At 42.6% G+C, this 24415-nt stretch overlaps 1 protein-coding gene across 2 annotated transcripts in view; it reads right to left on the bottom strand.

Annotated features, from left to right (window-relative positions):
* Window positions 1-21135, bottom strand: part of KLHL3 (kelch like family member 3) — an 80511-nt gene extending 59376 nt beyond the window's left edge. The window contains exons 1-2 of one of the 2 annotated variants that reach the window (XM_060240413.1): window positions 21076-21135; window positions 5535-5648 (exon numbers count right to left, since the gene is read on the bottom strand). In XM_060240413.1, coding sequence (XP_060096396.1) covers window positions 5535-5572 — 38 coding nt within the window. In that variant the 5' untranslated portion in view covers window positions 5573-5648; window positions 21076-21135. The other variant, XM_060240414.1, reaches the window with a different exon arrangement.
* Between the last annotated feature and the right edge of the window lie 3280 nt (window positions 21136-24415).

Raw genomic sequence — 24415 nt, 5'->3', positions numbered from 1 at the left:
GTCTTGGGTAACCCTGCTGACCACCAGAAACCAGTTCTCCTTTTACTATGTCTTTGTGTGATCTTAGTTTGTACACAGGAGACTGCCTGAAGTGCTGGCAGATCTCCCTCAGAGAGTCTCCTTCACAGAAGGTACCTGGTTTTTGCCCCAGTTTGGTGTAGTGGTTAAGTGTGCGGACTCTTATCTGGGAGAACCGGTTTTGATTCCCCACTCCTCCACTTGCACCTGCTGGAATGGCCTTGGGTCAGCCATAGCTCTGGCAGAGGTTGTCCTTGAAAGGGCAGCTGCCGTGAGAGCCCTCCAGCCCCACCCACCTCACAGGGTGTCTGTTGTGGGGGAGGAAGGTAAAGGAGATTGTGAGCCGCTCTGAGACTCTTCAGAGTGGAGGGCGGGATATAAATCCAATATCTTCTTCTTCTTCTTCTTCCCCTTCTGGCTTCAAACTCTCTCTTTCTGACAGAGACTACACACAGCTCTGTCTCCCACAAGAAGATCAGCCTCACTGGGTGTTCTCAGCCCCTAGTCCAGTTGCTCTCACACAACTGACCGGCCTCAGCCCAAAGTCATCACTTCAGACTCCTTCTCTGACCTCTCTCGAAGACTCCCCAGCTAGCACTCCAATCCTGAGATGTTTTTGCTGCTAAGCAAACCTCATTTTGTTACTTTTTCATTACAAGAGCAACATTCCAGCCAATCGCTGTAAGCCTGTTCCCCCAGCTACTCAGGCTGTTCCTGAGTCTGTCAAAGATTCACTTTCCCACACAGAACTCTGGTGCCCTTTAGATCAGGAGTGTCAAACATGCAGTTCAGGGGCTGAATCAGGCCCCTGAGCAACTGGCTGGCCTCTGCTTCCTTCTCCCTCTTGCTTCCTTCTGCATTGCTGCTTGCTTTGCAAGGCTTACTCAGTTGCACAGGAGCTACAGAGCAAAACCTCTATTTTCTCCACTGGCTGAGGCTCCTCCCTTGGGGAGGAATAGCTTGCTTTGCCAGGCTCTCTCAATTGCACAGCAGAGTTACTGAGCCAAGCCTCTCTTCCTTCTATTGGCTGAGGCTCCCCCCCCCCAGTCTCCTGGGGAAGGAAGGAAAGAGCCAGAGCTTCCTTTGCCCAGTTCCCTGGATCCCATGAGAGAAATACAAAGAAAGCACCTTTAAGACCAATGAATGCTAACATTTTAAGCAGGTTTTAAGTTTTTTAATATATATATTTGTGTCTGTCTGTGTTCTTTATAAAATTTATATCTCTGCTACCTAATCTTAAATAGATGGACACATGGCCCAGCCCAACAAGGTCTCATTTATGTCAGATCCAGCCCTCATAACAAATGAGTTTGACACCCCTGCTTTAGATATTACAGCAGCAGCACTGGAACCACTATTCTATGTGATGACCCCACAGAACTGCTGTAATATTTAGAGTCCTATCATCATTTGGGTGGAGCAAACTGCACAAGTCCTTTCCAGGCTAAGATCCTACAGAAAGGAGTATAGCCATTTGATGGCAACAATAATGCTCAATGGGTCCCATCCATGTGGCAGCAACATACAAGCAATGCAATGAGATGAACCCACAGTGGCTTCCATACCATTACTATACCATCTAAAGAGATTTTGGGCTAGACTAACCAAGAAGTAACACTACAACTATCTCCGCAGAATGCTATACTTTGGTCAGGGCCTAGCTTCAGTGTGCACAAGTCAAATTTCTAATGCTACTCCGTGGTGTACAGGGGTCCCCAAACTTTTTTAGTCTCCATGCATCTCTGGTCAGTGCAATCACAAAATGAGCTCTACAGGAGGCAGAGCAAACTACAACATATCAAGAAGTAAGGTTATGCATAACTCGGATAGTAAGTCTTCAGCATTGCAGGAAGAAGCTCTGTTCAACTGGATGCCTTTTCAAATCACTGCATTGTTTAAAGATGTTTTCTTGCATGCGTAGAGACCTAAAGCCTATGCAAAAGGGAAGGAAAAAGTGCCGCTTCTCTTAGCTATCTCTTTCTCTCATGAGCCTAGCCATTTTTAACCTGCACTATTACTTCCAACAATGACAGCTGAAGCAGAAGAGCTGGAGATATCTCCTTGCACATCTGCATAGTAAAAGAGAGATTCTGACCAGATTTTGACAGGAACATAAATAGATAGATAGATAGATAGATGATAGATGAATTTATTGTCATTGTTCTCAACAAAAAGAGAGCAACGAAATGAGGTGCTCTTCCACAAACATACCAACACATCAAACACACATATTCATAAACCATTTAAATACATCTGAAACCATTAAACCATTAAAACCATTAAAACCATTTAAATACATTTAATGCTTTTGGTAAAGTGAACAAAATTTGATGCAGTGATGTTATTGTCAACTTCCACCTGAATTATATTAAAGAAAACATTCAAATTGGGAATATCTGATGACTTCTACTGAAATTCCAAAAAGGTACATCTAGCACTTCAGCTATGATGCTCCACTGTGTTTAAACAGCATCAAACACACACACCAGTGTTTTTAGAATATAATTCAATTATTTGCACAGGTAGAGTACTTTAGATAAGGCCACTGTAAACTCAAAAGCTATATACCAGAGATGGTCAAACTGCAGCTCGGGAGCCACAAGTGGCTCTTTCACACATACTGTGTGGCTCTTGAAGCCCCCGCTGCCCTGTCGGCTGGCTTGGAGAAGGCATTTATCTCTCTAAATCACTTTACCAAGCCAAGCCAGTCAATGGCTTGGAGAATGCATTTAAAATTAAAGCTGCTTTCTTTCCATCTGCCTCCTCTCTCCCTCCCATATCTGATGTTCACGTCTTGTGGCTCTCAAAACATCTAACATTTATTCTATGCGGCTCTTACATTAAACGAGTTTGGCCACCCCTGCTATATACTGTGGTCAGGGCCAAGCCCTGCACACTTTCTAAAACCATTTGGCAGGAGCTAGTGGGCACCACACTGGGGACCTCTTGCTGTGGTAGGTAAACAGCCCTCTGGGACTTTGGTGTGGTTTTGCCTCTTTTCCTGAGTCACAAAGCAGGCAGCACTACAATGTGGGAAAGACAAGCATGAGGGTAGGTCTGACTATGCCATAGCCAAGGCAAGAGGCACTCCTGTTCAGCGCAGATTTCCACTCCCTCCTTAATATTCCCTTTTGAAGTCAAGACAGGCAGATAACTAGTTTTCATTGTGCATAGATTAAAATAATTCCATTCTGTCAAGGTTAAGATTCACAGGATCACAGTGTAAACTAGCTCCCAGCTCATACACATTGATCACACTCCTTGTGGCTGGAAACTTTTAAAAAATCTTACAAAGAACATTTAATACCTGGAGGAGCAATTCCGCTGCCAATCAAAGTAGGTCTATTTTTGTTTGGTTTTTTGCTTGTTTTTAAACAAATGCAGGAACTCTCACAAAAGAAAAAAAAATCTTCTCTCCACAGCAGTGTAACCATACTGATGGTATGAACCCACACATTTTCAAAGCATGGCAGGTGTTAACTAACTGATGTTGTGGAAGCATTCACAAGCTCACTAAAGTTGAGGTGGGTATATATCCATAAATGCAACATTTAGGTGGATACAGTCAATCCCTTGTTTGGCAATGCAATTTTGATGTTTTTAATGACAAGGCCTCCACAGAGAGACTCCTCTTTCTTCAAGAAAAAATACAATTTTTTTTTTACTTGATGCAGAAGCAGGGAAAATTTTTCCTATCCAGATACATAATGTATTCTTGCTTTCTGAGATGTCTGTATAAAAAGATTTTATGTGGAGGTTAGCATGTACACATTTTGTACAATCCAGACAGACTTGTGCATGTGTATATAAACACATGCACTATGATATGAAATCACAACACACTGCTCAGCATCTTTTTAATATGTTTCCAGACCAGACCCTGTCAGTGCATCTATGGTAAGGGCAAGTATCTTTTCAATAAGCAGTTCTAGCATTTCAGAATTGGCAGCCAGAAGATGAGCTGAAAGCACCTTCACTGCTACAGTTTTGCAAGGCTTGCTAAGCTGTCCTTTTTTACAGGGTTTTGGTGGAGTTCTTTTAGAAGCATCCTGCTGCTTCACTGTCAGTCATTCTGTTGGCATCTCAATTTCTTTATGATGTTTTTACCTTGATTTGACTGTCATGTTTATATCTGCATTCGACCACAAGCCTCTGTAACCCCGGCAGGGTATAAATTCAAAAATAAATAAATATGAATGGAGCAACACTTCCTGATGCCTAAACACAAAACACTCCTCACTTCTATTACTACAAAAATGTTATAGGAAACTAACCATTATACATTTGGCAGAAGGCATTATGGTGTGTCTTGAAAGCTAACATGAACATTTCAATTGGTACATAGGAGGGCTTGACAAACAGCATTGAGTGGCACCCTGGCAATTTCTTTCTCTCTGCAATTAGGTGTAGGTGTAATATTCCATTATTGGTTTTTGAATAGGTTTCCCATGTTGGAAACCTTGATTATGTGGCAATTTGTGTCAAGTTAAAAGAAAAGAAAGAAAAGTACATTGAAGTCATTTTGTTTGAGGACAGCTTATCTTAATGACAAAAAAAAAATTCTGAAGCAACTAGTAGGAGTAAGGGGGTTTAAACTTGTTTTGAGCCAAGAGGCAACAGTCATACACAAAGGGCAGAAAATACAAAAGTCTCCAAACTGATAATAGTACTTTTTCTTTCTATTAAGTGACCTGTAAGCCACTGTGATCTGAAACAAAGCATTCATCCAGTGTGGTACAGTGGTTATGAGTGCCAGACTAGAATCTAGGAGGCCCAGTTTTGAATCCCCACTCTGCTGTGGAAACTCCTGGGTGACCTTAGGCCAGTCACCTCAGCCTAACCCTCCTTACAGGGGGTGTTGTGAGGATGAAATCAAAGAGAACAGAGAAAAGTAAGCTGCTTTGGTGTCTCCTAACTAGGCTAAATAAAATATATGTTGCTTGAACAGAACCTCCAAAATGGCTCACAACAATTTAACAAACATAAAACACAGCATGCATAATGAATTTGAACTGTCAACAGCAGAAAAAAAGAAAAATCAGATGGAACCAAGAAGAGGTCAAAAATCTCTCAAAATGTTAAGCCAGCCAAAAACAAAACCTAATGCAATGCAAAGGGAGTCAGTAAAAACATTCCACATAACCTGACTCAAAAAGCCCTCAGGAACTAGAAGTACTCAGAGCAGAATTCTGGCTCAGTTGAAGTATTTCCTTTGCAAGTTCCTTGTAAGTTCCCATGGTTGGCCTCTATGTTATAACAGTAAAGTTCTTCAGCAAGGGGTTCAATCTGAACCACAGAAATTTTCTCTACACCAAATGAAGGGGCAATACAGATGTGGAAAATACTCATGTGATGTGGACCTTTAAACACTACTGGAACAATCATGCCTCAAAAGCAAGTGCTTTGATCGACCTTTGTTTCTATTTTTAAGTAAACTTAAAGCTTAAAAACGAACCAGTTCCAACTAACAAATGTGTGATTTGTGCAAGGTGATGCAAACATAACTCAAAAAGTACCTCCTTAATTCATTCATAACTTTGAATGCCTTTCCCATATGACAAGGATTGATGGTCACAGTTCGCTGATCCTTATCTTCAGCTGCCTCAGGTGGTTCAGGGCACCTCTTGATGCTGGAAACAAGAAGAAAAGCTGTGAACATTTATCAGGTTTACTTTATTCTCTCAAGATCTGGAAAAAGATTGACAAAATATGACAGAACAAGCCATACAAAATCACTATCTCAATCATACTGCCTATCTCAAAAGTTCACAGGGCCTTATCTGGCATAAGCAGCTGTCCATACCACATTTGCGAACTGTAATTAAATACACTTTTTAGGCTATGCCAGAGTACATGCCTTCGATATAATTATGTGAAATATGTGCTAGGAATACAGGAATAAGTTTGCTGCTGAACTGAGATCAGTATTTGCAAATAGTGGATGCAGGTTTGTAAAATCTACATGAGACCCACACATATCATTCTACCTACTTCAAAAAAATTAAGAAAAAATTATATTGTCTTAGATTTAAAATGCAACAGCGTAACCACACTGGGTTTACAACTGATCTATTTACAGCAGCCTAAAAGTATTCCTTTGTCAATTCAGGGGCCCCAGCAACCAAGCTAGAGAACAAACTTACTTTTTTTATTATTACACAAGAATGAGCCTTTGAAGTCCAGTAACTCCCCTGATCCCTCCCTCTTTACTCCTCTCCCCCAACACACCACTCAGACATTGAAGAATTCTCAATTCGAAATAGGACATACTTTGATGTAACTTCTGAACCACTAACTCTGGTTTATTTCATGCTTACAGATCAGGGTTGCAATCAGGATTAACACAATGGTTTGGAATCCTGGTTTGTGGGTAAGAAACAAACAATACTTTCGGGGTTCGAAGCAATGACAAACTACAGTTTGTATAAACAAAAAATTACTCAATAGCCAAGCTGGGCTTGAGGGAAGGGAGGGGGGAAGCATAAGAGCTGGGGGACTTCCAGTACTCATTCTCATAACAAATCACAGGTTCGCTGATACACCTGAATACAGCTTCTACTATGTGCTCAAAAAGCAGCCCATGCGTTTTCCTTAGCCAGTATTTCAGGGCTGTGTGAACTACGGTTTGGTTAAAGCCTAAATCCAAAGTGCATCTAGTTACTCAGATTGAAAATATTTCCTTAATCCAAAAGACTGGTTATAGATCTTAAGGTAATACTTAGCCCAGAAACAAACATAAAACCCTGCTAAACCAGTTCCCTCACTAAGCAAAAAATATATTGAGTTGAAACACCAACTCAGCTATATGTAAACAATTCCTCAAAGGAGAATGCTAACTGCGCCATTTGCTAAAGAGACAAGCCTCATTTAAATACACCAGTCAAAAAGAGAAGAATTTACCCATATGGACACATTCTTATCTGACTGTTACAGTTAAATGGGTCACCTTGCTTGCAATGGTAATATTATTGTATCAGGATCTGTGGACTGCAGGTGTAGCAGCTGTAGGGCTCTACACAGGGAACTTCAGGTTTCCACTGGCCTTCAACAAGCAACAGATCTCTGGTGTGGTAATGCTGCAGATGGAAGCAAGGTGATCCAGCTTACACAAGTCATTTTGTAGAAAATGGCAGACAGGTAAGTGTTTCATCAATCAATATATTTAATTTTCAATGTGGCCCCATCCATAGACATTTAAATCCAGGGACATAAGAGAAGCCATGCTGGATCAGGCCAATGGCCCACGCAGTCCAACACCCTGTGTCACACAGTGACCAAAAACCCAAGTGCCGTCAGGAGGTCCACCAGTGTTTATGGGACCGGAACCATAAACAGGAAAGACAGAGCTTTCAAAAACCCTGAGAAATGCCCCTGGTTTAAAGACAAATATGAAATTTTAGAAACACTCATATTTAGAACAGAACTAGCAGAATATTCAGATATTGAGTAACCATAATACTGAAAACACTGAACCAGTTATCAGTGTATCATTGTGTACATTATAGCACAGTCATGGTGGATAACATTCAGCATGTTTAAACAACATGCTTGAAAATTTATTGAATAGGTTTGCAGTATAACCAAAATTATCATTCTCTAATACTGCAGATTTTATTACAAAAAACTCCTCAGACTATGCATCTTGACAGAGTAAAACCTTGCCCTAAAAAAAAAAAATCCACTCATTTCAAAACAGAAATATTCTATAGGAGTGTTTCTTACTTTAGCAATCCTGAAAATTCCAATTTTTATTGGAAAATGTTTAAGTGCATGGGGAAAAAAACAAGTTTCCTCCAAATTTCCCAGTTTTCTTCCAGACTTCCACATCATTATCCCCTGTACCTTTGACTCTTTCCCTTCCTCCATCCAGTGCAAGGTTTTAATTTTCCCATAGGAATAAATGGCACACATTTACTTATGTAAGTAATGATTTCTAGAAACCATTAAAGCAAAAACTAAACCTATTTGCTAGTTCCCTGAGCCATTAAACACCAAGCTTGCATGGTCCTCTTCCATATTCACTCTTAAGTACACTGTCAAACACAGAGGCCTGCAGTCTTGTCAAGACACTTTGGGATCACCAGTACAACCCATGGCAATCGGAACCAGTTCAATATCCAAGCAGCCATGTGGGTCACCAAACTAAAGAGGGTACTCACACAGATTGGTAGCAAATGGTGTGACTTGCAGCTGAAAAGAAGAAGTCCCAGTAAAGGGATTCTGAGGAAACAGAGCACACTGGAGTTCAATAGCAAGTGACATTTTTAGAAACTAAGCTCGGGCAGTAGCAGATCTCATCATATTTCTGATGAAAAATCATGGGCATCTGCTGAATCAGTTTGGCCCTCCAATTCATTTGATGCCCCTGCTCTAAAGTATGATGGAAGAGTGTCACAAAAGAGTGGGCATTTGGTTTTTAGAGAAAGATAATCAGCTTTCATTCAGCATTGCTAATGCTTTGAAAACGTCAAACCTTCATTTATTTCTTACTGTGCACTTTTTCCTTCTGTTGCCAATCTGATTATTCACAGAACCGCAAAAATACCAAATGTACCTTGCCTTGCAAGGGTTTCATTAAAGTCAATGCACAAAACATTTCCCCTTGACCCAATCTCCCTACTTAATAGTAGCAATTTGAAAACAAACATGCTGGGCTCCATTTACACACTACTAGCATACAAACCTGCCTGTTTCAAAAAGCCTACCACTTTTTAACACTGCAAAACCTAAGGAACAGCCAAACCAATTTTCAGCCTTGGCTGATGCAAAAGGTACAACAACATCATCCAGAGAGGCAGACTAGAAAAGCAAAACCAGAACGGTACATCATGTAGAGATGCCCCAATCAGCCTTCTCTGCAGGTGTGTGCTTTGGGCTCACAGCAGCCTTTAATTAATTGTTTCTCTCACCACACTATGGTGCTTTGGCACACAATTTGGACATTACTGTATTGTTCATTTCACAAATGCAAAATGCTTTGAACTTGAAACTTTTTTTTTTTACAAGGTGATGGCTGTTGCTAATTGAGTACTCCCTACGTCTCCAATCAGTGACAAGTTTCAGGACAGCAATCCCTAGTTGGTTGCCTTTTGTATGAGACAGCATGTGGTCTGGTGGAAGAAAGTGGCATCAAGTCACAACTGACCTTTGGCGACCTCACCAGGTTTTCAAGGCAAGAGACATTCAGAGATGGTTTCCCATTGCCTGCCTCCACTTCATGACCCTGGTATTGCTTGGAGGTCTCCCATCCAAATACTAGCCAAGGCTGGCCCTGCTTAGCTTCCAAGATCTGATGGGACTGGGCTAACCTCGGCTATCCAGGTCAGGGCTCTGAGGCAGTACTGGAGAGTGGAGACAATATTCTGCTTTTCTAATATTTGTTTTATTTACATATTTAAAGGAAGAGCATTGGGGGGGGCAAAAAAGCACTCCTCTACAGCAGCAAATCCATTATCCCACCTCAGAGTGATTCTACACTCCCAAGAGATTTCACCCTTTAGCCAACTCACAACAGTCTATTTCTCTCCTCTTGCCTTTCAAACCTGCACTGTCTTCATACAGACATAAACTTATTCCCTCTGGGTTCACAGAGTTATCAGGATACCATCTAACAACAATTTGTGCCCATTAAGGAAACATCAGCTGGCTACTGGCCACTAATCTAACCAAAGAATGATCACTCAATAGCAATGACATAATTATTGTAGAACAAGCTCATGATCCCTAGACGCACGCAATTTTTTTTCTGCAAACCCATAAATACATGCGTCGTTCTTGTTACTGCTTTACATGGTACAGAGTATGTTGTGCCCAGTTAGTTTTACTGTTTGTCTGACGAAAATTTTACCATCTTTATTGATAAGGTTAAGGTTTGTTCAGGAGAAGTAAAAGCTTAGTTGAGAAAGGATGGGAACACGCCACATACTTTAGACCAAATGACATATTATGCCAAGAATGGGAGGGAGCTCCTAATTTTATCAAAGAATGATCACAGAAAGTAGATAAACCCTTTCCCACTGCCATTTTCCCAGTATGAAGTAAAACAGTTCCATAATAGCTATCAGCTCTGCAAGGGGGGGGGGGGGAAATCCAGTGTCATTCTCGTATGTCCCTCAGAAACTAAATCGCATCTTAAAGATAAGATTTATATCAGGAAAATACCACAGGGAAGGGAAATAATAAAATTGCCTTAGATTTTTTAACCCTTCCCCAACCAAATTAACAGATCATCTCACTGCTACACACACACACACACACATATATATATATATATATATATATATATATATATATATATATATATATATATATATATATATATATATATATATATATATATATATATTATTATTATTATTATTATTTTTATTTTTGGGGGGGGGGGGTATTGAAAGATCAGTCACAGATATCCTGGCATAATGCTCACTGTTGTAGCCTTGTGGACTAAAAGCTTGACTCCTGGATCCAAAGCAACGTTTTTTGTGGCTGATAAAAACAGGGTCAGTTCAGATTTGGCCTTGTTTGGCAAAAACAGATATTTTGGGAAAAAGCCACCCAGGCAATGGTGAATTTGAAATGGTGGCATTTATCATGCTTATATCGTACACAAATTAACTTTTTCTTTGATAATAATTAAATGTAATAAAATGCATATGTGGCCAAGTGAAAACATTAAAACGAATAAAGCATAACTCATAAAGTGAATTTCCAGTACAAGGATTCTGGGCCATTCTGTTCATAATGAGGACGGATGATGATGTCTGATGAGACGTAATTTCCAAAACTTCCAAAAACATACCAACAAGGCTAACTATAATTCTGAAAAGTTTTAATAATATTAATTCTTTATCCTTCCAAATACTTATTGTGTTGATTTCTTTATATGAGATTATCGCAAAATGATATTTGCAGAAAAACAACAAACAAACCCGAGCTTTTGCAATGCGCAGATCAATCATGCAGCAGTAACAGCATTACAAGTAGGGACTGATGGTGTGATTCGTCAGTGTAAAAGAATAAAAAAACTTCAAAGCACAGCAAGGCTGAAACAGAGCTATCAGACTGATGTTGCTGGTGTTGCTCAGCACAGACGGGGGTCGCACTCGTTGCTTGGTCATTTGAAGTAAATTTCAGCTACCCTATGTAACTGAAAGGAAGGCTAGTTTTTCCCTGCACACGTGCTGTCAAGAAAAAGAGGAGGCAGTCTTAAATTCATGTACAAGTTACAGTTATATACAGTAACTTTTCAAAAAAAAAACTGTCTACAAGTTTTAGGGGAATCATCTTACATTCATCGTTGTCATCCTTTCAGGTTAATACAATAACTCAATTCTGGTCCAGAGCACGATCACATAATGGAATTTCCACACTTCTGAAGGTAGTATTGGGTTTGTTAAGCAGAGGTAACTTTTTCTAGAAAACAGTGAAGAACCTATTGTTCTTGGAGTGTTATAATACAGGAAGACATTGTATTGACAGTCACAAGCATATACAATATTGGATAGGCACGGTCCAGGAAGTTTGGCAAAACGATTTCTTGAGAGTCAAAAGAAAACACAAATCAATCCCAGGAACCGTTTCTCAACATTTAGGGTGGCGGGAGCAGAAAAAGGATTCTGCTTCCAAACAGAAGGAGCTATCTTTAAAAATGATCTGAATCTGCTCTCAAGAGTGTTCATCAATTGACAGTCACAAAGAGGGAAACAAACCTCTTTTTTTCCACAGGGATGATTATTATTATTATTACAGGACTAGACATGTCAATTCTACTCTCTACAAACCCATAAGTATAGCTGTTGTTGCTATCCACAGCCCAGAGCATATTGTGGCTGCTCAGCTTCTCATTTGTATCAGACCCAAGTTGTTCAAGTGCTGAAACAGATGGCAGTCAAGGATGGCTTTCTTGTTCAAAAAGGTTTTGACCTCATCCTGGCTCACAACAGAGGGTGAACTGTTGTCAGGCAAAGTCTGGCATAGTGAAGCACCTATCAGATTTTACAGAAACAGATAGCACTTTACCTGTCATCAGTTCAGTAGTTCCTGTCTTCGGCCTTAGTTGCTATACTTAACCCTGTTAGCATTCAAACGCATAAGCAGGTATACCGAGTTGGTTTCTTGCAAAGCGTAGTGAAACAGGATGCAGCAGTCCAATGAACTGATGTCATTTGAAGCAGGTTATTACAAAGACAGCCTGAAGAGTATGAGAAAAGTGAGGCATGGGTATGACATTTAAAGTGACTCTGTCAATACAGCTGCCTAGTGACTGGCCCCCATTTCTGAAGAGCTGATGAAAAATCAGAGCACACCATTCAAATTCCTTGATATGATAGCTGCAATTACTTCTTGTACCACATGTGGAAAGCTAGTTATTTCCAATGTCAGTCATTCTGACACAAGTAATGTTGCTCCTCTGACCATGAAGAAAGAAACTCAAAAGCAGTTCCCAATGAAATGCTGCTTCTTACAGGCTGCTGATGGAGAATTTTGATCAGAACCAACAGTTCTGATGTTACAGTCCCTGAGATTTCATTTGTTCTGCAGACTCCCACTGAGCAAGTGTGGCTGGCCTCTGGTACTGGGAAGAACTTCAGATTAATACTGAATTGGAATTGAAGGAGGAGCAATTTCATGGAAATGTTCATCAGAAGTGAAAAGAATCCTACTTCTCAGTAATTCCAGGGATCATTGTGAAAGGACTGAGAAACAATCAGATCTTTAGAATTATTAACAAGAAGCACTGCTGATACCCAGGAAGACACCCCTGTACTTATTCCCAAGCCATGCACCCCTGGAATGTGATATTGCAATGTAACCCTAGAATATTAATTGGATACAGCAATGCCCATTTGAATTGGAATGGTCTTTCTTGCACATAAGGGAGACAAATCCAGTTCCTTCTTGACCCCAAAGCAGGTCTGTAATGTGATTCTGGTTCACAAGCCAGAACAACATGATGCCAGCTGAAAGGTTGAGAAGCGTCTATCTTTCTGCTCCTGGGAATGAAAAAGGTTCAGGCTCAGAAAGTGACAAATGTGGGCACTGCCATAAAAATTCCTCCACTCTTTTGGCAACCTTTTAAAAGTCCTGTTATCGAAGCATAAGGAAATAAGAATGACCCAAGAAACCTTCAACACAAATAAATGGCTTGTATCTGGTAATCCTCAGGACAAGATGGCAGAAACACGAAGGTTAAAGGTTAGGTACTTCTCTTGTTGTGAATGTGTGGTATAACCTGTAAACTGATCTCACAATTCTGACTTTTAACAAAGTTTCTATTTTTCTTTAATTAATTGCTAAGACCATCAAAGTCAGCCAGTCCCCTGACCACTTGATGGATGCCCATCCATGTTTGACACTAAGAGAGAAATCTATCACTTTTGGGGAGCTTCAAAGGAACCAGTTTTGGGAAAAACAAGGCCATAAAGTCATTTGGCCAGTGTAATTAAAATGCCTATGTTGGGGGTATGGATCTATGATGCGAATGGTCTCTGATTGGATATTACACATATGACACCCTGATTTTCAATTGGTGTGACACTCTGTCCCCTCATTGGGTAGTGGAATTGAGTGATGTGACGTAATTTACCCTAGAAAACAGACAACCCAACCTGTCAGGTTTAGCGCAGCGAGAGCGCAGCGGAGCGCAGTGTAGGGTTCGGGGATCCTGAGTGCAGAAGAAGAAAAAGGAAGGAAAAAGGGAATCCCTTCATCCTCTCCTTCCTCCACCCCCTTCCTACCCTCACCCCCCCTTCCTCTCAAGAGAAATTTCCCTCCAGAGGCCTTGCATTTCCTCTGACTGAGCCTACCCTGCAAGATCTAGGTATTGTATCACCCTCCCCCATCCTGCTTATTCAGCTAACCTCTTTGTAATTCCTCTTGTATGCTTGAAATTGTTTGATTGAGATGTAACTATTTAAAACCCTATGCTATAATAAAATCCATTATTAACCAAAAGGATTTTCAGTGGTCTATCTCCGTAGACAAAGACATAGATCCCATATACCTCACCTCTCGTAGGCCTACCATTTTGAGCTAAGAAATATTAATATTCCCCAATAAAAAGTTGTTTGAGGTGTAACACTGCCAGTTTACAGCCAGAGCCGGATTAACAATTAGGCCAAATAGGCACTGGCCTATGGGCCCCCACACCTTTAGGGGTCCTGAGCTGGCTTCCCCCTCCCCCCCCCCCGTTTTCCCCCTGCTTGCTTGCAGCCCTCCCAGCCAGAAACTGAGCCACTCTCTGCCTGAGCTGCCAAGTTTGCCTCTCTCTGCCTCTCCCACACACACACATTTGCAGGACTCCTCTTTTACTTCAGAACTTGTAATCAGTGGCTCTAGAATTATTCAACCATTGTAAAAGCCAACATTTCTCAAATTAGAAATTAAAATTACTGCACTCAGAAATTATTTTAGTTGATTTGATTTCTTCCACTATTAAAAATACTCAAAACTCCCTGGATAAACTGCGCATTCTTACCTACTATTATGCTTCTAAAAAAACCATAAGAGAGAGAAATGGTTAAGTAAAACATGTTTTAAGCAAATTAACACCATCGGACATCAAGAAACTCAACAAAAACAGTGAAGTCCTTTTTGTTATATGTACAACAGAAATACTGGTCCATTCTGACTTGCAAAAAATCCTGTACAGTTCATGTCACATTAGAAGGATGCAGAGGATTGGAATAACGCTACCGACTGATTTCTAGATAACAGACCACCAATAAATTTTTATTTTGGGCTCAGCTTTGTTTCTGGTCAGCATATATAGGTAATGTACAAATCTTGGCTCCAGCCCCCTCTCTGGAAAAAACTGGTTTAATATATCTTAATCCCATTCATTTACCTACTATTTGCAATAGACAAAACCAGAAAATGCAAAGCAGAGGCACTTTCCAAGCAAGCTTTCTACTACACCAATAACTTGAACTCAATGAAATTACTCACTAGGGAGAGATCTGTAGCCAGAAAGCTTCCCTTAAAAAGCAATGAAGCCTCTCCTTGATTAACTAACACCAAGCAGCACAAAGCAGCAATGCTCACCACCCTGCCTTTCCATGTCTAGTTGTATGTTACAAGGTAGGATGAAGCAAACTATTTGCCTAGAGGAAATGTGCCAGTTTTTTCTAAGTTCCTCACAGGACCAAGGTTGGTATGAACATAAGCTTGTCCTGTCATAGGTGCCACTGTCTAACATATACTAAGGACAGTTCCCACACCTTGGAAAACTGGGAGTATTTGGTAATTCAAGTGATCTAGGCCTTGTAAACACTTCCTGTTCTTTCCTCTCTCTGCCACACCCACTGGCAGGATCAGACCCTACCAAGAAGCTTCTTTTTTGCTTATGCCAGCACAGATCTCGGGCAGCATTGTAGCTAAAATACCGAGCTATGAAATAGGAAATCCTTGGTTTGAACTGATAGGCAAGCCACTTTCTCTCAGTTCAGCTGCTTTGTCCCTGGCCCTACAATGCACAATTTGAAGTCTACCTTTCAGAGATTCTGCAAAGGCAAACAACAAGAATGCTGCTGAAGTGTTCTGAACACTCTGCAGAACTACATACATGTTAACTATTACCATATTATTTATGCTATGTTACAAGCACTGCACAAAAAAAACCCAAGAGTCCTGGTCTCAGGCTCCAAAGTGCGGATGTATAAAGTACTGGGAATTTTTAAAGCTTTCTTTCCATCTCCTGGTTACTACCTGAAAGTAAAAGAATGCATCATTTCAGTCATCCCACCTCTATTTCCAATCCGTTTCCTGCCTGCACTGTCATTAATTTCTCACAAACTAGAGCAACAAGAAAAACCTGGTATGTTTACTCAGAAATACAACTCCTTCATAAGTATTCTAAGGATCTTAGCCTATACTTACAAGTGTCCCATGGCACAGCACACATGCTAAATCTCCATTGTTCTTTAACTACAAACACAGAAACTCTGACAGTTCAGACCAGCAGAAAGCCTGAAGCTCTCAAAATATTTCTGTCTCCAAGCTTTAAATCTGCTGTGGGTTTTCTTACTCTCTCCCTTCCAGCACTTTTTACAAAGCTGGAGCGCGGTAGCACCTTTAAGACTAAAAAAAGCTTTATTCAGAATGTAAGCTTTCGTGTGCATGTACATTTAAAAAAAAAAACATTTTTTACAGTTTTAGTTTTCACAAATTCCGTTTTCATCATTCATAGGATTTTAAGCGATGGGCTTTGTGAAAGCTCTCTCTTATTAAATGTGATCCCTGATCCCAAACCTCTCTCTCACACAAAATTAACAACTTTTCTTTCTGCTGAGGAAACAATCCAGAGAGAAGAAACTCCATTCTTCCCAGATTCCTACATTCCAGCATGCAATCAAGACTACTAGCACTCAAGGAATGACACCACTGACTGGGAGCAGCCACAATTCTGCAACTATGTTCCTGCAATAAAAGTGTATACATTTCCTAGTATGTTGTGGATGGAATGAAATACCCTGGCATGATTCCACAATAATCCCTAGCTGAAACTCTGTTCACTCAATCAAGTCCTTATCCCTCTCTGACCAAAGAATACAGAAGAAGCGAGCTCATTCTCCAACGCCCACATTTTGCAAAGTGCCCTGCCCTGAGCTACAAAGTTGAGCCAGCAAGCCTTTCCTCCCCATGGTATGATCCATATAGGGATAACCGACAGGTCTTTTCCACTGAATCACCACCAGACCACCAGGTGGGAGGGCAACAATTATGTGGAAAGGCAGGTTAGCTATCCAGGCCCTGGTAAGATCCAGTTTGGACAAATGCGCTTCATGCAAGACTATCTTAGAAGAGTGTTAGGAAGTGAAGCAAAATAGTGCAGCCACACTACTAGCCAGAGTTTACAAAACAGAGCATACAATTCCATCTCATCTATGGTGACTGCCTATTTATGTATATACCCAATTCAACACACTTGTGCCAACCTTCGAAGTACCAAGTAGTCTGGAGGAAGAATCAAGGATCATCTCCTACCAGATATCCCTGGCAAGTCCCTCAGGTGTGGGACACTGTCATATGTCCCTGTGCCACCAAGACAAGGCTGGCAGTGTAGTGACTGGGGTCACTTATTCTGAAATTTTAGTTTGCAACTTTTAGACCCTGGGGTTAGTGCTTGCAGCAGCCTAGTCCTCAGCTGGAATCACTGAGGCTGGCAGGCCACCTGTAGGCTATTAATAGATCATTTGGATTCTCCTTAATGATTTCTGTCAAACCAGATTGTTTCCATCTAGCCAAGTGTAATTGCATGTGTCAAACTTGTGATTAGTTAGAGGAATCATGTGAATTGAATTATGGTCTATGGTTCCCATATAAGTTAAAAGAGGGGAAGTTTTTCTCCCTATTATGTTTTGGCTAAGGCTGAAGATAAAGTTTAGGCTTATCTTTGGAAAATGTGTTTTTGTTTGGGAACCTTGGTTTGTACTGACTGGATTGAAAAGCTGTTATGCCTTAGGGCTAATGTAAACTGACCTACCTTCTAGATTGTATTTTAAACTGTACTGACGACTGGTGGAACCACCAAGGTAATTTAATTAAAAGATCTTGCACCTTAATAAATTCTGAGGAAAGACCTTTTGAACTGGTCTGCTTGTCAGGGCTCTGCAGAAGCTTTCAATTGTCTTGGACCCTACCTGAATAGAGTTTAATTTTGGGACTTTAAACCTGGGCAAAGGAGCCTGTATATAAATATATCTTAGGAGAAGCAGAGTGGGCTGCTGGTCGTCTTCTTATAACGAGAACCAACCTAGTGGCAGCCGACTGTAAAAGTGTGCCTCGCCTGTCAGGACCCCCAAGGCAGTCTCCCGCTGGGAAGCCAGGGGAGACCTGGAGGAATGTCAGGCTGGGCACTACAGGCTGGGACATGTGGCAAACCCTTTTCAGAGGTGGTGCTAGCAATGTGGGATGCCCTCACTTGGAAGACATGTTCATCTTCACCATTATCTACAGTTCTACAAGATGTTTAGGAAATGCCTTAACTTTTTTTTTTAAGATGGCCACATATAGTTTCTCTGCCCTCACCTTCTTTTTCTGTTTTTAATATCTGTAATATTTTTTATTGTTGAGGTCTGATTGCCAGGGTTATTCATTTTAAATGATGTTGCAATATGTTGTTACTGATACCAAATGTTTTAAACTGGGTGGAAAAGATAGGTCCCACTGATTTTAATGGAAACTATTCCACATAAACTCTGCAGACTTAAAAGTTATACTGGAAGCAGAACTCCTTCAAATCACCTGCCTAACCAATGATTACCACTACCTATAATTCTGTCTTGTGTTTCTACTTCTTCCATGCAAAGCTTTAAAGTTCCTCCCCCCCATCCCCCCTATTACTTTGGTTCACAATGTGAAAAGGAAGTGTTCAGCATATCCTGTTTTCAAGACAGCAAAACGGCTGGGAGTTTGTTTTAGTCACTGCTTCAAACAGTTCAAGCTAACACAATGAAGTCGCAAGCCACTCAAGGAAAAGGGAAAACACATTACTACCCTTGTCTAACAGGAAACACAGATGTGACCTCCAACCTCAATGCATATGTTAAGATGATAAAATCACCTTAGTCTTGCATCACATAAATGGTAAGTGAACAATGCAATCCAAAAGACAAGACTCCTTTACAGTGTATCAGCACTATTATCAGTTTGTCTAGTCATCTGTCATAAGTTTCAGGTCACTGATTTCCCCCCTTTTTTTCTTGCTTTAAAGAATGCATATGTAATATCCTCGCAATGGATCTGTACATTTATTCAGAGTGTAAACTGAATAAAATTAAGCTGGTCTTAAAGGTGCACTTGACTCCTATTTTGTTCTACTACTTCAGACCAACACGGCTGCCTACTTGGATGGATCTGTAAATGTTTTACATTCTTGTTAGTTTCTGTGCCCTGGAAACTGCCAGCATGAGGCAATTAAGATTTAAAAGATCTGCAATAAGCCACCAGAAATAGAATCTAAGAGACAGTGGAAATTGTACTTTGTAAAGTTTTAGCACATGCCAGTTCACCACTGAACTGCAAATGCAGATTCACATTCTTTGTACAGCTAAGTATAACAGATTTCTATTAAATTGACAGGGATTATCATTGGAGAACAGTACACAGCGTGACTGACCACTGCAATAGCCTGATTATATCAAATCCCACCATAAATTACCCTGACACATGGTTATCCATGTTTAATTCCATCATGATGGACCACAGCAATGTGCTCTATGTGGGGAAGCTTTTACAGACTGTTTACAAGTTTCAGCTGGTGCAAAATGTCACAATGAAGTTGCTTGCAAGTACACATTTATTATGCCAGTTTTAAAGAGTTTCCTTGGTTTCCAATGTTCTTCCATGCACAGCTCAACAGGCTAGTTACAACCTTATATGGTCTCAGGCACAGGTATCTTAAAGACTGTCCTCTCCCAGCAGATCTTCATCAGAAGCCCTGCCATTAAGATCATTGTCATAGGCCTGATCTGTGTGCCTCTACTGGCTGGAATTCTTAGGGCAGGTTCCACAACCAGTCCCACCCCCAAGGCACATCAACTATGGAACTTCTCCATTAAAGCTCACCTTTGCACTTACTGCAGAAGACAGACAGATATAGCTGAGAGTGAACAAAACAGCATTACAATAAAATGAGTGTGAGCCACTTTGGAACATTTTGACAAAAAGGCAGAAAACAAGTATTTTAAACAAAAATAAATACTGCACAATCATAGCATAAGGATAACAGGAGAACATCAGGAAGCCACAAGCAACTCGTATGAAGCCCCTACCTGACTGTCTAAATACTGAAATATTCCCAACCAAGAATCCCAAAATAATTCAGTCAGCAGCTGCAGCCATGAAAATCCCAGGTGCAAGAATAATTTCTGGCACCCTACACCAGGAAAGCAGATTGCGTGAATCAACCCTGTGTTACTTTAGTCAAATTCTAATACGTTTCTATAGCAACCTTTGGGGCTACTCCCACACATATACTTCCTGCGGTTACTAGATTCATTAAGCCCATAACAAGTTAGCCTTTCACCTATGTTAAGTGCTGTGCAAGGAACCCAAAAGGCATGCGTCTGTGGATTAGAAAGTGAATTTCGCCACAACCAGGGTACGGTAGTGGGAAGGAAAGTCCACACCAGCCTCAGCGGTCCTGAATTTAACCACTGCTCTTGTATTGTAATGCCTGGCTGGTCACACTGCCTAGTGCTCTCAAGTGCCTCAGCTCACCATCTTCCTGATAAGTTTTTGAAAACTCGAAAATAAGCTTTTCAGGAGTTAAAAGCCTCGCCCCGGCAAGAAAGCAGCATTTTCTCAAACGGCTGGCTTTTCAAATAAAAGTTCCATTTAAGCTACAAACAAATACAAGGAGCCCCGGGTCAGATGCCTGCCAAAGGGTTTCAATTATAAAAACACGGAAAGAGAGAAACGGAAGGAGGGAGGGAGAGACTTTTAAGCAGAGGCAATCGGAGACAGGAAGTAGAGGGGTGATCTGTAGAAGTGATGAGAATGGGGTTTCCCTGGTGGTGAACGAGCCCTTGAAAAGCCGTACGGAACACAGGAGCATGACAGCCTTCCGGGGGGGTGGGGGGGGGGCTTTCTCGGACAGTAACTGCGAGAGATACGTAAATAATAATCCGTGTCGCCGGAAAGATTACAGTTAACTTCGGAGTGATGGTAATGAATCAGGCAAAGCTGTCTCCGCCACCAGCGGTAAGCTCGTAATGCCCTGCCATCCCCTCTACGCAAACACAAAGGCGCCGGCACTCTTCCAGTCGCCTACCAAACACACACACACTTCGCGATCAACACAAACCTTTCGTCGTCCATTGTCCGCAGCCGGAGTAGAGCTTGAACTCTGCATGTACCCTCGTCTCCAGTCCTCAGGCAATGCCGCTTCTCCCACCGTTCGCCCGGAGATGTGTACAGCAAGCTGGGAGAATTAATCAGCGCCTGTGATTCAGCATGGCTGCAATCGGATCCCCCTTTCGATTCGCAGCGCTGCTTCCTCTCAGTCCTTTCTAAAGCAACAGCAGCGGCTTAACGTAGCAGCAGCACGCTCCTTACCCAGAGCTCCCCGCTGCCGCTCTTGCTCCAGCCTCGGCAGCCCACTCCCTTCTCTCTCCTCCTCCTCTCGCTCCAAGCTTGCTACTCTGTCTCCTGGCAACAGCAGCTGTGGGCATAGGTACATTGCACCGCCCCAGCTGCTGCGTTTGCACAGTGCATCCTCCACACACGCACCAACAGGGATTTAGCGAAAACCGCGAGGAAGGGGAATAACCACACTTGCTCCTAGAACTGGCAGCTTCCCAAATATTTATGTGCATTGCATTTGCATCACCTATTTTAGGGTTGCCAATCCCCAGGTGGGGGCAGGGGATCCCCCGGTTTGGAGACCCTCCCCCCCTTCAGGGTCATCAGAAAGGGGGGGAGGGAAATGTCTGCTGGGAACTCTATTATTCCCTATGGAGATTTATTCCCATAGAAAATAATGGAGAATTGATCTGCAGGTATCTGGGGCTCGGGGGGGGGGGCTGCTTTTTGGAGTAGAGGCACCAAATTTTTAGTATAGCATCTAGTGGCTGAGCCAGGTAGCCTTAACCAGGGCAGCAGCACACAGCACGTTCAGCATGGCAGGTGCAAGGCTCCATTCCCTGCGAATGTCTGCAGCAGCCTCCGTTTGCAAGGCAGAGAGGACAGCTGGCTGCCTCCCACTGACTAACGAGCCTACTACCTACATCCAATGTAGGGTTGCCAATCCCCAGGTGGGGGCAGGGGATCCCCCGGTTTGGAGGCCCTCCCCTGCTTCAGGGTCGTCAGAAAGCGGGGGGAGGGGAGGGAAATGTCTGCTGGGAACTCTGTTATTCCCTATGGAGATTTATTCCCATAGAAAATCATGGAGACTTGATCCGCAGGTATCTGGGGCTCAGGGGGGGGGCTGTTTTTTGGGGTAGAGGCACCAAATTTTCAGTATAGCATCTAGTGCCTCTCCCCAAAATACCCCCAAGTTTCAAAAAGATTGGACCAGGGGGTCCAATTCTATGAGTTCCAAAAGGTGCCCTAGCCTTCATTATTTTCTATGGAAGGAAGGAATTGAAAAGGTGTGCCGTTCCTTTAAATGTGATAGCCAGAACTCCCTTTGGAGTTCAGTTATGCTTGTCACAGCCTTGATCTTGGCTCCACCCCTAATATCTCTTGGCTCCACCCCCAAAGTCCCCAGATATTTCTTGAATTGGACTTGGCAACCCTACCTATTTGGATTCCTATCCCATTCATGTCCAAGGGTTCAGGGGAGATAGCACTATTCTTAATACATACATTTTAAAAAAAAAAGTTATATTTCTCTTCTTCACTGCTACCACAATAACAGCATGAGAACAATGGTCTTCAACCCATAAATGGGGAGGGAGCTGCTGCAAATGTAAAGGCATAGGGACCAAGGACACCAGAACTCCTCCTTCTCTTTGCAGTCATATTGACAGAAGCAAGATGGTGAGGCCCAATCACTCATTGGTGAAAATTTATTTTTATACCAGGTTCAGAGACACCCTTTGCCCTGCATCACTCTGCATGTGCAAATTAGGTGCAGACCTCCTCTGCAGGACCGAGCTCATAACTCTGGCTCTGCTGCTCTAATGGCACATTAGTGTGATGTCATGTGACTTCCTGTCACATGGTAGTTGTTCATTGTCACCCAGGCTAGCAAGGATTAAAGGTAGGTGCCTGCTCTGGAAAGGCTGAAGGGCACTGTGTTAGAACAAAAATACTGCAAGTGTTGTTAGGAAAATGGTACTCAGATGGAGAGACAGGGTCTGGCCTGAAGGAGTAGTATATTTTGTAAACTGCCTTGATCTCAGTGAGAATGGAGGGCTATAAAATATACATAAATACCACAGAAAATAGTGAGTACCCCCATCTAATTTTGTTTAAAACAGCCTTTCCTGAGAGATGACAGCTTCCATTTAAAGAATAAGAAAACTGGCTTTTTAAAAAAAATGTGGCAATGAGCCGACAGAAGCAACAATATTCCAAACTTCACACACTTCTCCTAGTCCAACTCTGTGTCCCCAAGCCTTTCCTCAACTAGTAGGGTGTATACAGTTACCCAGAGCCTTTACAGAGTGGGACTACTTTCTATGGCTGCAGCCTACTGTGCTACCTCAAATTTTGTTCCTTGGGTTTATTATTTATCCAGTTGTGCTTCTTCTGAAGTGTTGGCTGGACACTCACACTGCAATATGGCTAAAAGTAATAAAAACATCTTGGAAATATTCCTAAATATGCAGTATCCACCATCATTACATTCCTATATGTATCTGCTAGGAATCATAGATTCAGGTGGGTAACTATGTTCGTCTGAAGCAGCAGAACAAAGTTTGAGCCCAGTGGCACCCTTAAGACCAACAAAGTTTTACCTATATGTTATGGCTGAGTGTAATGTACTCGGAGACGAGATGTGTTGAAGGCAACATGCTTTATTTGCTAGTACATCACAACAAGACGGGGCAACGCGGGCCGGGACCCGCTTTATATACACTCTACCCGGAATGGCCCCTTAGCTGGCCCAGACCTATCCTGGCCCGTCAAACTTCCTGCCACTGGTCCTGATTGGCGGGTCGCTTTCGCGCGCTGTGTCTAGTGACCAGGGGATTCCCCCTGGTCACCTCTGTTGCGTGTCGTGCGGTGCTTAACTGAAGCACGATACACTACACTCCTCCCCCCCTAGTTCAAGTCACATAATCCTGCAAGTAAGCAGGGGGCTGGCGTTCCCGGGTTGATCGCCTTGGGGTCGCCTGGGGCACTGGGGCGGCCCCCTCGGAGGTGCTTCCCTCTTGGCGATCTTCTTCCTGCGGTTGGCGGACCGCCTCCCGCGGCGGGTCCGGGTCAACCGGTTCCGGGGAATTGTACGACGGCAGGGTCGGCGCTGGTAGGGCCGTGTCCAGTGGTTCCGTTGTTTGCTCGCTCCCGCTCGCTGCTTCCTCGGCTCCTGTTGGCACATCCTGTACGGTGCGGCCCCACAGCTGGTCGATGTGTCTCCGGAGGATCTGGCCCCCCTCCGTCGACACCTCGTACGATCAGGACCCTGTTACCCGCAGTACCCGGCCGGCTACCCACTCCGGACCACTCGTGAAGTTCTTTGCCCAAACCGGATCGCCCGGAAAGAACCCCCGCGTTGCTTCCCTGACTTCGGGGGAATTGCAGACGTCGGTCGCCCGGTCTGGGTGTAACCTGTCCAGCCTGGTTATCAGCTTCCTCCCCATGAGTAGTTCAGCAGGGCTCGACCCCGTTGTGGGGTTGGGGGTAATCCTGTTATGGAACAGGAAGGCTGCCAGGCGGTGGTCCCAGTCCCCCTGCACTATGCGACCCAGGGCCTCTTTGGTGGTCCTCACCATGCGTTCAGCCTGGC

This window comes from Heteronotia binoei, chromosome 5 (assembly GCF_032191835.1).
Source record: "Heteronotia binoei isolate CCM8104 ecotype False Entrance Well chromosome 5, APGP_CSIRO_Hbin_v1, whole genome shotgun sequence".
NCBI lineage: Eukaryota > Metazoa > Chordata > Lepidosauria > Squamata > Gekkonidae > Heteronotia > Heteronotia binoei.
Note: the sequence above shows the minus strand (reverse complement) of the source record. Positions and strands in the feature narration are given on the sequence as shown.